The 13,292-nt window shown below is 35.0% G+C and overlaps 2 protein-coding genes across 5 annotated transcripts in view; one reads left to right on the plus strand and one right to left on the minus strand.

Moving 5' to 3' along the window:
* The window catches only part of wdr25 (WD repeat domain 25), a 134,018-nt gene that overhangs the window by 71,782 nt on the left and 48,944 nt on the right, over nucleotides 1-13,292 (minus strand). The gene's annotated exons all lie outside the window — the stretch shown is intronic.
* begain (brain-enriched guanylate kinase-associated) overlaps nucleotides 1-13,292 on the plus strand; it is a 63,918-nt gene that overhangs the window by 44,427 nt on the left and 6,199 nt on the right. For all 4 annotated transcript variants that reach the window (XR_003672874.1, XM_028438679.1, XM_028438681.1 and 1 more), the window contains 2 exons: nucleotides 3,266-3,373; nucleotides 9,113-9,196. Coding sequence is in view for 3 of the 4 variants with exons in the window: in XM_028438679.1 (XP_028294480.1) it covers nucleotides 3,266-3,373; nucleotides 9,113-9,196 (192 nt within the window). In the remaining variant the exon portion in view is untranslated. The remainder of the gene's footprint in view (nucleotides 1-3,265; nucleotides 3,374-9,112; nucleotides 9,197-13,292) is intronic.

Below are 13,292 nucleotides of genomic sequence, written 5' to 3' on the forward strand. Positions count from 1 at the left end.
AGAAAAAGTGATGGTGTAGTTTGGTGTGGTTGCAGAAAAATGGGTAAAAAAAATTTGCAAAAATGGGCTCAAATTGTCATAAAAAGCAATTACCGTACTTAAAAATGGTCGTGTGATTAGGTGATGTACTACATAATGACAGTGTGTTGAATCAGCAATATCATCCGCTTTTAACAGCTTTTTTTTGTAAACTTGTACATATGTTTTTTTATAATTACACTATATATTTGCAATTTCATTTATCAAATCAGTTCATTTAACATTTTTGTGATTTTCACAGTGAAAAAGACCCATTTTTTTTTCTACTTTGGTGTTTTTGTGATATTTTAAGTCCAGATTATGTTTATACAGTATGTTATAATGAACAGTTAAAAGGGAATTCATACAGCTGAAGTTGTGCTGAAGAAAACAACACCAAAAAAGGCAAGTGAAACAGTTTTTATGGTGAGCTATGAAAATAATTAAGTAAATGCACTGCATATTTGAGTTAAATTATGGTTGATATCACTGATATTACATATGTTTTTTAACATCTTTCCCTAGCTAACAGTCTCAGCTCCTGTTCACTTAGTTTATTAAAAACTGCTGCAAATCTTTTTATTTGTGCACACCAGCCCAACACTGTATACGTATCATTAGTTGCAATATAATCTACTGACTGAGATGTGGTCCCCAATACATTTTTTTAGTGAATCAAATTAAAATATAAGTGTGACAGACTTTTATTTGAGCTATTAAAAAAAAAGGCCAGCGTTGACGAGGTTGTCAGCTTAGTCGGAGTGAAAACACAAAATAATGAGCTTGAAAAAAAGAAAGCAGCGGGAGGGGAGCGATAAATCTCAACAGCTGATTAATGAGGCCATAACAGAACTGGATTTGAAAATGCCGAACTGTTGCTTAAACTGACAATAATTGCCAGCTATTAGATTGTCACTGTGCGACTGTGTCTCCCAACAATCACTGACGTTGAAAGATGGGGAGAAAGAACAGATGCGTGGGAGGGAGAGCGAGGGCGTCATTTATCAGCCAGAACTTTAGGTCAGTTACTACAATTAACTTTGGTCACAGCAGGGGCCACAACGACGTGATTTCATCTTATCTGAGGGGCCACATTATCAACATGTATGTCAGCATTGAAATTAAATTATCATTTTGTGTATTTTTGCTGTCATTTTGTGTGTTTTTGAGTCATTTTGTGTATCATTGTTGTCATTTAGGTATTATTGATGTTATTTTGTGTGTATTTGAGTCATTTTGTGTATTATTATTGTAATTTTGTGTGCTTTTGAGTCATTTTGTGTATTATTGTCATTTTGAGTATTTTTGAGTCATTCTGTGTGTTTCTGAGTCATTTTGTGTATTATTGTCATTTTGAGTATTTTTGAGTCATTCTGTGTGTTTCTGAGTCATTTTGTGTATTATTGTTGCCATTTTGTATATTTTCGTTGTCATTTTGTGTGTTTCTGAGTCATTTTGTGTATAATCATTGTCATTTGGATACATTATCATTGTCATTTGAGTATTATTGTTTTCATTTTGTGCGTTTTTGAGCAATTTTGCCCATTATTGTTCTCGTTTTGTGTATTTTTGTTGTCATTGTGTTTGTTTTTGGAGTAATTTTTGTTGTTTGTTGCATTTTTTTTGTCAATTTGTTTATTTATTTCTGTTTTTTATGTTACAAAACAGTGAGTGGAGGGTCCTTGAAAAGTTTTCTACCCTGCAATGGGTTTCTCCCTGGATCCAAAAGTTTTCAGTTTGATACATTGTGTACGTTGTATAGAACACTTCCTCAAATGTCAGACTATGACCTGATATTTATTAAAGTCCTCATCTCTTACGGCGAGTTTAGCAATAACGCTGCAGTAAATCTGATGCTCAGTTGCCATTAACAACCAACTCATAGCAATGACATTTCTAAAAACCTATGAAATCATTATAAAATATATGAAGAAGATTTATAATAAAGGTATCCTCCACTGTTTTTACAAATGTGGCCTAAAAACTTTGACATGACCTTATTAGAAGATCTAACAAAACGCATTATTCTGCACCATATTCATATTATTAACTTTAAAAAAAGCGTTTTTAAAAGTTTTCCTGATTATTTACAGCAACTAAAAATCTGCTAAATGATGTAAAAATCAGGCTGAATGTTTCACTCCAATAGAAAATATTGGGACGTTTACAGGCAGTGGGGCCGTGTGACATCATCAGTCACGTGATTTCAAGATGGCGGAACACAGGCTTTAAAACCCATTTTTAAAAGTTAAAAAATAAAAACAAATATGGTGCAAAATAATGCGTTTTGTTAGGCAGAGATTAAATATATTTCAAAGATTTTAGGCCACATTTGTAAAAACAGTGGAGGATCCTTTTAACACTTTATTAACGTCGAATACAAAACTCAATACTTTTAATATGCATGATGACTAACACATTCCTTACTGGAAAAAAACATGTTCTGTTTGGTTATACTGTACATTAACTTGTGGTTTCAAAGTGGAACTAAAAGAGAATTGGGTTTTAATCCAAACATTTTCTTTACTTATATTTTTCTTAATTCAAATCATAATTCCTCTGAAGTCAATGTTGACTTCACTGGCGTTCGTTCAATATGCAGATTAATTCTCAGGGACAGAACGAACTGCCTGCTTTGCACACAGAGCCATGAAAGAACATTAGTCTCATTTCACAGCATTGACATGTGCATTATAAAAGCATTGAAAACCAGTTTGTTGGAGGGGCTTTTTTTTTGATGTTAAAGATTGGAAATGTCAGGTACGAAGCCAGATATTCATTGTTGGGAAATCATTAAATATCCACTACACGTGTCCATACACTCTATTAATCCCTTCAACAGTCAATTTATATTTTTTTGATAATAATGACGAAAAATAAGGAAATATTTCTCCTGGTTTTTCTTTCTTTTTTCCATCCTCTCTCTCTCTCTGTATGTCACTTTCCCTTCCTGCCAGGGTAATTGATATGATATGAGCTGGAGCAAGTGTAATCTTCTTTTAATTAAGACCTGCCACTGGCACCAGCTTTAGACTGATAGTGACTTACAGCTCCCTTCATCTCATTCTCTGCTCCTCCTCTATCATCTTTGTTTTTACCGCCGTTGTTTCTGCAACTTTAGATTCTTTATCCTCGTCCTCAATAATACGGTCCTCCTCTGGACCGCATTATAATACCACCGACTGTCGCACTGGCCCATAGTAATGTTGCTAATATTATTTTGTCAAATCGTTCTCTTCCTCTGCAGTCCCAGCATCATGAAGACGAGAAACGAGCCCTTAGTCGGGAAATCATTGTCCTCAACAACCACGTCATGGAGGCCAAGATCACCATCAATAAACTCAGAGAGGACAATGTGAGTATCTGTGAACTTTGGACATATTTCTGCTCACTGCTGTTCTTGGACTCAAATGAAGGATGTTGTTGTTAATTAAAATGTCGCTGCCCTTTTCTTCTTCTTCTTCTGAGGAAATACTACTTTCCATGCGCGAACAATCAACAAATTTTGCACAAAGTTCTTGTCCCATCCCAGACTGAATTAGCTGCAAAAACAGGCCAACAGTTCTAAAGGTGGCGCTACAGCAAACCTCTGAAGTACATCATTTTGAAAATTCACAACAAATCAACCATATGTGCTACAGCTTTGGAACATTCACCAAAATTTAGCCCAAATACCAAATGCCACTTTTTATATTTAAACCTATTACAAATTCTGAAATCCTTCACTGTTTTTTTTCCATAAAATTTCTCTTGCTCAGTGTAAACAAACATGTACTGAATTCAATGTTTATTTTAAAAACTACAAAAAAAAAAAATATATATATATATATATATATATATAATGGTAAGATTGTTTGAAAAAAATTTAAAAATTTGAACTCAAAAATTTAAATTTTTTACAGAATTTTGAATTTCACTCTCAAGTGAACAATGTTAAAATAGAATTTTTTTATTTTATTTTTTTTTTTTAAAACATCAGTTTTTCTCTTATGGTGCCAATAAATCATTGTTGAAGACATAAAAATGTAGCACCGACACTAAAGATACATTTGTATACTGTATATATTGCAAATTCTTAAATCCATCACTGTTTTTTTTCTCCCAAAAACTGTAAAACTTCTACATGTTTTTTTTAATTGACACCAAACTTGCTACAGCTCATCTTCAAACTGTCCTACACAAACCATCCACACAGATTTTATCCTACAGTGCATCAAAATGTTTCAAATTGTAAGATGATGTTTGGAAAATATCTGAATTTTATCTCAAAAACTGAATTTTACAGCATTTTGAATTTTACTCACATGTGAACAAATGCAGCCAATGTAAAAATGACATTTCATTTTTAAACATCAGTTTTTTTTTTTTTTTATGGAGCCAATAAATCATTGTTAAAAAAAAATAAATAAATTGCATCTAACAACATGGAGATGTTGGTAATTTAATTATTTTCTTCTTAATAACTGAATTTGAACTAATTTTTAAACGCTAACAGCTGCCGTCTTGCACACAGGCTTTGTCCCTTTGTGAAGCTACATGTAACATTTCAATTTGCTTGTCTCTTGTAACAAAAAATGCAAGTTAAAGCCTTAACTCTGGGTTTTTCAACCTTGGGGTTGTGACCCCATGTGGCGTAGCCTGAATTGTCTAGTAATAATAAAATGTAAAAAATTACCAATTTAAATGATATACTGTATATATACAGTATATATATTTGTTTTTTTTTTTTGGTTTTTTTTAATTTGCACAATTAAAAAATAACAGTCTGACTAAATCTGGTATATTTTCTGTATTTATATTAATGTACACTGCCCCCGTAAAATAATCCAATAAATAAAAAATAAATAAATAAATCTAAAAAGAACTGTACTGTATACTTTCAATTTCTCAAATATAAATCTAGTTAAAATAAAATGTAGTATAGAAATATCTGAGCTTGTGCATATTGTCACTTTGTGCACTAATACTTATTCATCTGTATTTGTAACACAGTATTACAAATATGATTTTTTTTAAACTAATTTCAGAGAAAAAAGTGTATAATATAAATACGGGGTCACGACCTAAAAAAAGTTAGGAACCACTGCTTTAACTGATGTAAAATGCACATTAGAATGCCATTGTTTTTTCATCTTCCTACACTTGATTTGCCTAAAAATGCCTGGCAACAACCATTGCTAAAATTTGGCCTCTGTTTCAACATTCCTGTGCAATGTGAATTATGAGGTTAATTTTTACCTTTTTTACAGTTTGACTAAATGTGTTTGTAGCCTAAGGCTTGAAGGCACAGCCTGCAGCACTTTCACACTTTTCTTCTTTTCTTAGATGGAACAACACTCAGTTTTAGAAGTCAAAATAACTTTTCCACCCAATGAGTGTTTCCTCGTGGGGGAAACATGCGTTCCTGTCACTTTGGCAGCTTTCTGACTTCACTCTATCTTGCTAAAAGTGGCACTGATTGTATTCCTGTAACATCCTGGATATTTGTGCTTCCAGGTGCCACAGTAGATAGAGGCATTAGCTCTAAGCCAGCGGCTGTTTAACAGTGATTATGGTGAAATCAATGGAACTCCCTGGGGCGGCCGGGCTGAGCTCAGGGGTGGCGTCGGTCGGCTGCGTCACTTTCTTTGAAGTGATTTGAGAGGTTTTTTTTACATTTTTTTGCAAAGATTCGTGTTGGGGACATTATCATTCCGTGGTTGACGGCAGCGCTGAGCGGTTCAGAGCTTGAAGAACATTTTGACATCTGGAAGGTCTTATTGGAGCCAAAGTTCAGAGCCAGCAAGTTACTGGTTAAACATGCACATGCACTATTCTGAATAGGAAATACAGTGTTTTTGGTTTTGCAGTTAAGGAATAAACTATAGGGCTGTCACTTTAACACGTTAATTGTGATTATTGTAATTAATGACAGGAAAAAATAACATGCGGAAAAAAATAACGCTGTTAGTCTGGTTTTTTTTGCACTCCACCCCCCCACCCTCCCCTCCTTTTAAAAAGGTCTCCGAGAGGCTCTCGACATCCGCTCATAGAATATCCATGTCAAATTACCGCCCGATTCAACGAGCATTAACGTAGGAGCAGTCATTTGAAGAATGGGGCCCCCGGGGGCCGCCTGCTGTCACCGTGGCACATATGGAGTAATGGGCCCCATTCATATATTGATATGTGTCAATGATTTGGTACCACCAACTGTTGCAATATTTGACCCACAAATAAATGAGAAAACAACTTTAATGGAAATTGCCTAAAATGGGGGATGGGCACCCGGGCCCCTCATCAAATAATGTGAGGCATAATCGTAATCTACGTTGAAATAGCTTTGAAATGATATATCACATGACTATGTTGCCTATGTTCCCATAAATTTGGAAATTACCAGTATTTCAAAAAAAAGGGCTCCGAGCGTTTCCTCATATGAATTCATAGAGTATTTATACCAAACTGCATTATGATCTAACGAGAACTAACGGAGGAGTAGTCATTTGAAAAATGGGGTCGACCTGGTACGCCCCTGACACGTACGGGGTAATGGGCCCCATTTATATATTGGTATGTGCCAATGATTCGGTACCACAACCGTCGTAATATTTGACTCACAAATAAATGAGAAAGACTTTTGTTTTTTTCTTTTCAAATCAAAAACCAGGCTCTGAGCGTCAATGCGTACACATCTATAGATTATAGCTACCAAATATCAGAGGAGTAGTGATTTGAACTAGTGTACACATCAACGAAAAGAAGAAGAACAATGTGAGGGCGTTTTGAGTCTGGTAGCCCGGCCTAAAAACAAGAGCACATCGAGCCCAAACCCCTTCTTTACCGGATATCGTCAGTTCTGTAGTTCAGTGATTCTGATCATGGTATTATGGTCATTCACACTTTAAAACCTTCTATCCCCATTAATAACCATACAATAGGTCAGCCCAATTTTTGTTGTGCAATTTAAATTATTGAAAAACCAATTTGACATAATTGAGTCAAATTTAATCAGTGAAACAAGAACCAAAATATGAATTTTTGAAATTTCACCAATGATGAAAGACAGGGATTTTTTTTTAAGATAATTAAAACTGATCCAGATTGAGTATATTGAAGGAATCTTCGATGGACAAAGATCTATCTTTGGTTAAAATGTTGTCAAAATCCATTAAGTACTTTTGACGTAATTCAGCTAACAGCCAAACAAACAAATAAATAAATAAACGGCAGTAAAAATGTATTACCTCCAACTTCACATCTCTGTAAAATAATCTATTCTTCCCCACCCTTTCTATTTCCTACCTTGAGTCTCTCCTCCCTGCTCCCTTTCCCCTCCCCCTCCACCTAGGTGTAACACTGCTCTCCCTTTTTATATCCTCCCTATAATAAAAGATTTCTTACCCTTCCTTAGGGAGGGCTGGTGATGGTCACAATTAAGCAATAAAATAAATCAATTTATTTTATTGCAATAACAAAACATACATTGTTGTCTCATAATGGTTGCACTTCTTGCAGTGTTGACCTTTGACAGCATGTGCAGAGAAGTAAAAAAATTAAATTACCTCCAGAGCAAAAGTTTACCTCAGCAAACATTATTTTTCATCTGGAATGGAGCAGTTAAGGCATCACATATTACCATACGATGCTAATTAAAACGTCTCCCGTCAACACATCCAAAATTCAATTTCTCACATTTTTTTTTTCCCAACTTAAACTAAACTCAGCTGTAATTTCACTTTCCGATTGAACCAAATGACACGTTACGCACAAAATAAGACATCACAAAGGCCTGTGAGGTCTGTTTTTAGGGGCTGCCTTTAGATCCACAGGGGGTCCCCAGTGACTGCAGGATGAAAATGAAACGATCAAAAAGCAGTCGCTGCAAACTGCCAGGGGAGCAAAAACTGTCAACCAACAGCCTTTAATGTGGAGAGAAGTGCTGTCTGTGCTCTGACGGAAAGAAGGGAGAGGATAATTAATCTAAACCAGCTGGAAAACAACACACACCCACACACACACGAGAAAACAACTAAACCAAAATGCTGTACACCTGTAGAGCCGCCTGAATTGATGGCTAATGGGAAAAAGGATTTAGGAAAAGAGTTAAATCAACCTTAAATAACTCTTTTAGCTGAAAGTTCAGACAGATCAACGTACTACAAACCAGCACAGCCTGGAAAGGGCAGATAATACAGAAAAAAAGTCCATATATACCAACAGCAAAGATCCAAAATAAGCCTTTATATCATAGAGGTATAACATGTATATACAGTGTAGCTTCTACAAATGGGATCCTTTCATTGCAGTTATATTTTGTTGTCATTAAGGCTCCTCAGCCTGTAGATTTATCTCAATGTGCGACAGAAAAAATCAAAAGGTTGTTTTTTTATCTGCGCTTTTTAAATCATATGATTATTCTTCAAAGTGAACACACAAGATGACTCAAAAACACACAAAAACACAGAAAAAATACACAAATTTACTCAAAAAACAAACAACACCTACAAATACACACAAAAAAAATTAAATACATATAAAATTCCACAATGAATACACATTAATGACTCCAAAATGGCTACAATTACGCACAAAAAGGGGGAAGAAGCACAAAACTAAAGAGAAATTTACAAAATAACTACAAAAATACACAAAACTGCAAAGATATACAAATGTACTCAAAAAACACAAATCACACCTACAAAAAGAAATACTTTAAAAATAAATGAAATGACACTAAAAAGACACATAAAAGATGTCAAAAACACATACAATGGCTGCATAAGCACAAAACTAGAGAAAAACCAAAACCACACAAAATGACTACAAAAAACACAAAAAAAAACCAACAAAAATACACTAAACTACTCCGAAAAACACACACAATAGCTCATAAAGCACAAAACTAAAAACAAATATATACAAAATGACTCCAAAAACACATAAAACAACAACAAAATTATAGAAAAATATACAAAGACCCTTTGTGCTTTTGGTCATTATTCTAAACGCTGACATGAATGTTGGTCATGTGACCCTCGGATCAGACGATCACATTTTTGTGACCTCGCTGTGATAAAAGTGTCCCATTTCTGCCTTACATTTTCTCTTCCAGGACCTTTACAGGAAAGACTGTAACCTGGCAGCGCAGCTACTTCAATGCTCCAAATCTCACTACAGGACACACAAAATGTCTGAGGTGAGCGCACCAACATCACTGATTGATTAATATGCTTTCTATCATATGAGGGAGCATCTGGAATTCATGTCCCAGCAGCATTTTAGTGAAGAAATGGATCTCAGCCATTAAAAACACTGCATAGATTTAATTAGGTGGCTATTTTAGTTCAGGCTGTGAATAAATTATTATTTAATTGAACATTTTTACAGTGAATTATTAGGACAACATGTTTTTAATTGAATGTGTTTTTCCTATTTGTAAGCAAGTCTCAAGCTATTTATCCACAAAAATAAATGTGTTAATGCACACGCTACCATTAGCATTATTTATATGGCCCTTAGCCATAGAAATAAAGCCACCAAACCACTTATCAGGGAAACTTAATTAGTGCTCTAATGAAGTTCCAACTTTTTTGATCTATTCCTTCTGTTACGGCGTGAGATAGTGTGCTATTAAAAGCCTGGGTGAGAGGTTGTCACAATAAGACGGAGCCTTGGAGCTCTTCAGTCAGACTGATGAAGGTCTGCTGTCTGAAGTGCCATCTGTCTCCGTCCTCTGCATAATGAATGAAAGGAGCACCTGATGCACGCAGGAGAAAAACAACACTCAACACACGCCTAATTGAACGTAGATGGATAAATCCAAACTTCGACTTACATCATTACTACCCCTTCATGTGCCACAACAAGCTAAGGACAACACTGCATAGATCACGCTGACACATGTGCGTAATTAGAGACTGAACAAGCTTAAAAGCAAAAGATGTAAGAGCCACTAATGTGTTCTTTATCTGAATAATATCCACTGTTATTCAGGACAGTCGTTATTATTTGTGCAATATTAAATAGTCATCTTAAAGATGTAAATCATTGTTTTAATCAGAAATTAGTGACCAAAAACGGTGGAAAAGGCAGAGAAATGGGATTTTGTTTAAAAAAAACACAGAAATTGGCTAAAAGTTGCAAAGTAGAGTGGACAAAACATACAGAAAAGTGGTAACAAGGGTTCAAAATGTAAATATTGGAACTATTAGTTTAAACTAATAATTGGCATGATAAATCATGAAATAAAGCATGAAATAGGGTGAAAAGTAACAATAATGGGTCAAAATATTTGGCATTAGGTGGAAAAAGTGGTGGAAAGGGTTTAAAAGTGCTGAAAATGTCTTGAAAAATGTGCAGAAAAGGTAATGAAATCAAAGTGGCAAAGTGGCACTTTGATGGCCACTTCAAAGTGGCCATCAAAGGAGCATAAAAGGAGCACTTTGCTCCTTTTAATGTAACAAAAATGCATTAAAAGGAGCAAAAATATGGAAAGAAAATGTGATGAAAATAGGTTAAAATATGACAAGTTTAGTACAGTTGCAGAAAAAGGGTAAACATAAGCAAAAAGGGTCTGAAATTGTTTACAAAAATCTTGATTAATGTTAATGCTAAAGGCTTAGCAGGACACTTGCTGTGCTAATGTGGTAAAGCTTAGAAACTGAAAACAATAAATTGCTCTTTACATTCAAAGCTGTGCAAACAAACCTTAAGGATCAGATTTTATGAAATTTCAAAAGAAGAAAAGAAGGAATGTGATATAATCTGTTCATTGTGTAATAACTGGAGTTTGCTTCCACAGAAAAGAATATACCTGCGATTTCAAATGAGTTCACAAAAATGTCAAATGGTACTTGTTCCATTTTGCTGAAAATCAATTTCCACTCATGTTAAAAAGATCCTTCAGCAAAAAAACCCGCATCTACTGTATGTTTAATGGGCAAATAGTAAAACCTTTAGTACTGGATGGGGACAGTAGTTTACCTTCATAGTGAGGATAGTAGAGGGAAAACGAGAGTGACGAACATCACAGACTAACCTTGTTACATGAATTTAATTTAATGAGATAATATGAGACATTTTATATCGTTTGTGTCAGTAAAGGCTTCACCTATCCTTGCCGAATCTGTCATGAAACCTTTCCCACAATGCAATGCACAGACTTTCCCAAAGTTGAAGTCATTTAACCATTTGTCGTGGAGGTGAAAACAATCTTGCGAGAGGCAATTTCAACCTTCAGTAAGGTGTGGATTTATCATTGAAACTTTTTTTTGATCAAAATAATCTTTTTGTATTTGGGTCATATTATGGGGAGGGAATTTGTGTCTTTATTATTAAATCCCAACAATACTAATGTTTTTAAAGAAAAAAAAAAAAAACTCCAATCAAAAAAGTATTTTTGGGGTGTCAAATATTTGTTTACATTTAAACCCTTTTTTCCTTGATTATTAAGTAATTAATACATTTTTTTAATTGAAGGTGATCAAACTCCATAAATTCCTCCCATTTTGCAGAAAAAAAATCTTTGATTTATTGATCTATGTCACAGTGGTTCCCAAACTGGGGTACACGCGTTCAAGTACCCCTAGGGGTACTTGAACGCCTCTCAGGCGGTACACAGAAACATTTGTCAGTTTATTTTATAGATAGATAGATAGATAGATAGATAGATAGATAGATAGATAGATAGATAGATAGATAGATCTTAAATTACATTTTCCTTCTCCTAATTTAAAAAGTGATATAATTAGAGGAAGTCTTTTATTTCTTACTCAGAATAAAATTCTTTTTTACTTTTTTAACCTTACTACATCCATATGTTTACAAACAACTTCAGACATTACAAGTACAACTCAATTACAATAACGTGAGTAATTGTAATCAATTACTTTCACCTCTGCTGAGGTATACAGGTATTAATCTGCATAAAACAGACCAACCAACACCTGTTTACTGCAGAAAAGCCAACAACTAGAGCCTGGGGCGATAGAAAGTGGTGTCCCAGCCTGATGGTTTCTCTGTCATATCACATGGATGGCTGGGCCTGGGGGGGGGGGGGGGGGGGGTCACTTACCTGGGGAACAGATGGCACCAGGCGCCACTTTGGAATGAAGACAGAGACAGTTTAATGCTTTGGGGCAGCGTTGTACTGAGACACCTTTGATCCAGACATCCACGCGGAACTTACTCTGACACGTACCCCCGACCCAAGCTCTTTGCTGCAGGCCATGTGCTCTTTTTCAGTGGCCTCTTCCAGCATGATAATGCCCAAATCCTAAATATATCAGGAACGATCCGAGTACAACTATACATTGTTTGAGGTTTGGATTTTGAGGACCGTTGAGATGAGCTATACAAAATAATCTGAACCATGTAGACTGCATTCAGTTCTCGGTATACCCTTAATACTGTTGCACAGACGACAGTACAAGAGACGCAAGACTGCGGAGTTTCTTAGCTTTGTTGGCGTTAATTTTAGTTTAAATAAAAACACCGGATGGAAAACTAAAGCCCAGTTGTGCACACATTGTCCAAGAAAGAGCTTGCCGATCACCGTAGCTTTTACAGCCTCCGCTACCACCTCTATGCTAAACATGTAGCAGCTAGTTATCTGCCACAATAATGTAATTAATTTAAATTAAAATAGCTCAAGTTGAGGACTTTTCTCAGCAATTTTTTGGTGAGATTAAAAAAGAAATTCATTAGATTAATCAATTACAGAGTATAATAATATTGGTTTTTTTGTTAAATCTCTTGACAGCACTAATTGAAACCATCATTGACTCAACCCGATTCTCAAAAAGATTGCTTGAACTAGCGGTTAGCAGCAAAACAGTAGATTTTGGTCAGTCTTTAGCATTTTACAAACAAACATGGCCTGATTCTCAAAAAGATTTTTAGAACTAACGGTTAGCGGCAAATTAGGGTAAAAGCAGGAAACATGTTGGTTTCAGACCCTTTTGATGTGCTAATTCCTAATATCCATGTTCCCAAGCTGAATTTCAAGTCCTTGATACTCAAATTCACCGTTTAAAATTGATTATGGACAAATATTGAACAAAATCTGCTGTTTTGGCAGCAATTTTAATTTTCAGTTTAAGAGGTAAAGGGCTCAAGTTACAGCTTGAAAACATTGATATTCTGAATCAGTATATATACACAATATCACCATTTTTACCCCCAAATGCTCCTAACATTCACCTTTTAGAGAATCACGCCAAGTCTATCAGGGGATTTTATTCTTCATTAATAACAGGTTTCTTCTAATTCCTCAGGATATCTACGATGTAAAA

The sequence above is a fragment of the Gouania willdenowi genome, chromosome 22 (genome assembly GCF_900634775.1).
Source record: "Gouania willdenowi chromosome 22, fGouWil2.1, whole genome shotgun sequence".
In the NCBI taxonomy this organism is placed as follows: domain Eukaryota; kingdom Metazoa; phylum Chordata; class Actinopteri; order Blenniiformes; family Gobiesocidae; genus Gouania; species Gouania willdenowi.